Source organism: Trachymyrmex septentrionalis, unplaced genomic scaffold, assembly GCF_001594115.1.
Source record: "Trachymyrmex septentrionalis isolate Tsep2-gDNA-1 unplaced genomic scaffold, Tsep1.0 scaffold29, whole genome shotgun sequence".
Classification (NCBI taxonomy): domain Eukaryota; kingdom Metazoa; phylum Arthropoda; class Insecta; order Hymenoptera; family Formicidae; genus Trachymyrmex; species Trachymyrmex septentrionalis.
The window spans coordinates 534,842-537,451 of record NW_017305451.1 but is presented as its reverse complement, the minus strand read 5'-3'; the positions used below and the strand labels follow the sequence as shown (position 1 = coordinate 537,451).

The following is a 2,610-nucleotide window of genomic DNA, read 5'->3' as shown; positions in this document are numbered from 1 at the left end:
TCGCGCGTAACATTGTCTGAAAGAATTTCTCTTATCACGACGCAAAAATACGACCACACCGGAGCGGAGGTCGTATCTGATTTTGCATAAAGTACAAGGTGCTGCGAACGCATTAACATTCTCGTACGTAGCGTCACGTTTTTATTCCGTGTAACGGAAACAATCGGCAATTGAGATCAATTCGAGTTACCGAGTTTCGCATCCGATAGACGGCCAAGGCGAAAAGAAAAGGAAATGAAAATCAAGAGCTATCTGTCGCAGCGAAAAATCCTAGAGATGAGGGGAATAAATTGTAAAGAGAAAAAAAAAAATGAAAAAGAAAACAAAAAAGAAGTATGAAGGAGAAATCTGCTGATAAGGGATATGAGAGAGTGTCAGAGGCACGAGGGAACATCTAACTTATTCACGTGCGTTTTCTTCGATCGATTTATTGCCACAACTTATCGCTTTTATATTGTATATAACAGTTGTACGTGAATATTTACGCAGAGTCAGCTTCTCCCTGTGTCTCGCTCGTTTTGATTATCTACTACGCGCAAAAGAGGGATGTAATGAAATGCCGGCTAACTCCTAGGATTGTTCGTACAATTTTCAATTCTCACTTGTTAATTTGTTTTCCGCACACACAGTGCTAACGAACTAGTTTGACAACAATTCGAATGAACGCGACGGCGAAAACGCGCTGGCGAACACGCGTGACGTCGATGGAGAAACGGTATCAAAAATGTTCTACGCGTTTACGCATTTGTTTTCTCTTTCATTTTCTTCTTTTTTCCCATACGTTTTTTTTTTCCACGGTACATTTTCGCGCGTGCGGTTACTGAATCGATTATACATATAAATGTGATCGTGTCAAGTGTATTCCTTCAAATGTATGTGTGTACGCTTGTGTATAGAAGTTTCTTGGCTTTCTCGTTTGTTTTCGATTTTTTTCTGTTGCGTCGTAATAGTAATGTTTGTATTTTATTGAGATTTCGCACTCAAACTGTTTTTTTTCTTTTCTCATTTTAAATCTACTTCTTGGTCTGCCACTCTGCCTTCTCGGACTTCTTGGGCTGTGGAGAACAACACAAATTGCCTAATCAACTACCACTACTACTACACTTTCAATACGGATAGGTATGTACATATCTACAGACAGTCCTTTTCAGGAGATCCTTGCTTATGCAATGAAAAAAAATTATTTTTTGAATGAATTATTTTCATTAATATCAGCTAATTGTTATGATATACGTAATACTTGCACTTGTAAGAAACTTGAGTAATAAGTCGAACAATCGGACAATAAAAATTGATATCAACTAAATTGTCAAAATCAATAACAAATTACAAAATATAATGTAATTACGAGCATAAACGTATTAACTTTTATTAACTATTATTAATTAAACATTGATTGTTTATAAGCAAATAATTATGATAATTTCGATTTGTGAAGATTTTTAAATGCAATTAATTTTAAAAATATTTAAAAATTTTTTTAATCTTATTCTTCGAAATACACGCTATTAAAATATTACAAGATAGTTATGAGAAGACACTATATATTGACACTTATTCAAATTAATGCAATCATTGATTATTGCAATAGTACATTTTGAGGTTAATCGATTAGCATAAATTTAACATTCTCGATATGACAATAGCCTGATATATTTAACTAAAAGTATCCGCGGTTCAATGAATCGATGATTAATTACCGCGCGATTATCCATTGCTCGAGATTTCCGAGAATTTTGGCTTCCAAATTAGCTGATAAAATAATGCTCCTCCAGGGAAATGTATCATTATAAATATTTTAATAGCAGCAATATCGGAGTGCAAACAAGGCTATGTAATGCCGATCTCCTAAATTGGACACAATACATTGAACGAAAAAAACTGCTTAAACGAAGAAAACCTGCCAATTGGGTTTTGTACACAAAAAGAAAACCAGGGTTACAAAAACTGTTTTTTGATTCACTGATAAAACATTTACTACGCTACTACATATCTACCCATCGTGTAGTCGTCAAAAATAAACGTTCTTTGCAAAATTCAATAAGTATCGATGAATTTATCAGAAATTAAGCAAAAATACATGATAATAACACAGAAATATTAGACGTAACTGAATGAATAAAAACGAAATAAAAATTAAAGGTTTCCCCCATAAAAATTGAAAAGTTCATTTTTTTTAATTTGAATGCCGTCTAATGTTCTCTACCACTGCCAATATCCAAATAATTATAATTAATGAAGAATAATTCAAAGAACGCTTGAGTGAACCTTTGACGGGCAAGGAAAAAACATTTTTGCGCAAAAAGATTCACGTCGCTTGTAGATGCAAAGATTTTATCGAAAACGATCATCCTTACCTCCTTGTCTTCCTCCTCCAAGGTGAATTCCTTCTTCTTGACTTGTTTCAGCTGATTACGGAAATTGAACTCGGCGGCTTTCTTTTGGAGCTTGGCAAACTTGTTCTCGTATTTAGACACTTTCTTCAGAGTAGGTTTCATGCTGAAGTGACAACAAAATGTTGTACAATAAAATATATTCTTGGTACTAATTTTTCAACAACACGAAAAGAACAGTTTTGTTAAAGTATTAAAAAATTTAGCTAAAACTAGA

General features: G+C 33.8%; 1 protein-coding gene across 15 annotated transcripts in view; it reads right to left on the bottom strand.

Annotated features, from left to right (window-relative positions):
• LOC108749373 (troponin I-like) overlaps nucleotides 1-2,610 on the bottom strand; it is a 34,010-nt gene that overhangs the window by 7,537 nt on the left and 23,863 nt on the right. For 14 of the 15 annotated variants that reach the window (XM_018488010.1, XM_018488009.1, XM_018488006.1 and 11 more), the window contains one exon: nucleotides 2,358-2,499. In XM_018488010.1, coding sequence (XP_018343512.1) covers nucleotides 2,358-2,499 — 142 coding nt within the window. Of the gene's footprint in view, nucleotides 1-1,002; nucleotides 1,056-2,357; nucleotides 2,500-2,610 lie in introns of those variants that run through there. The other variant, XM_018488021.1, reaches the window with a different exon arrangement.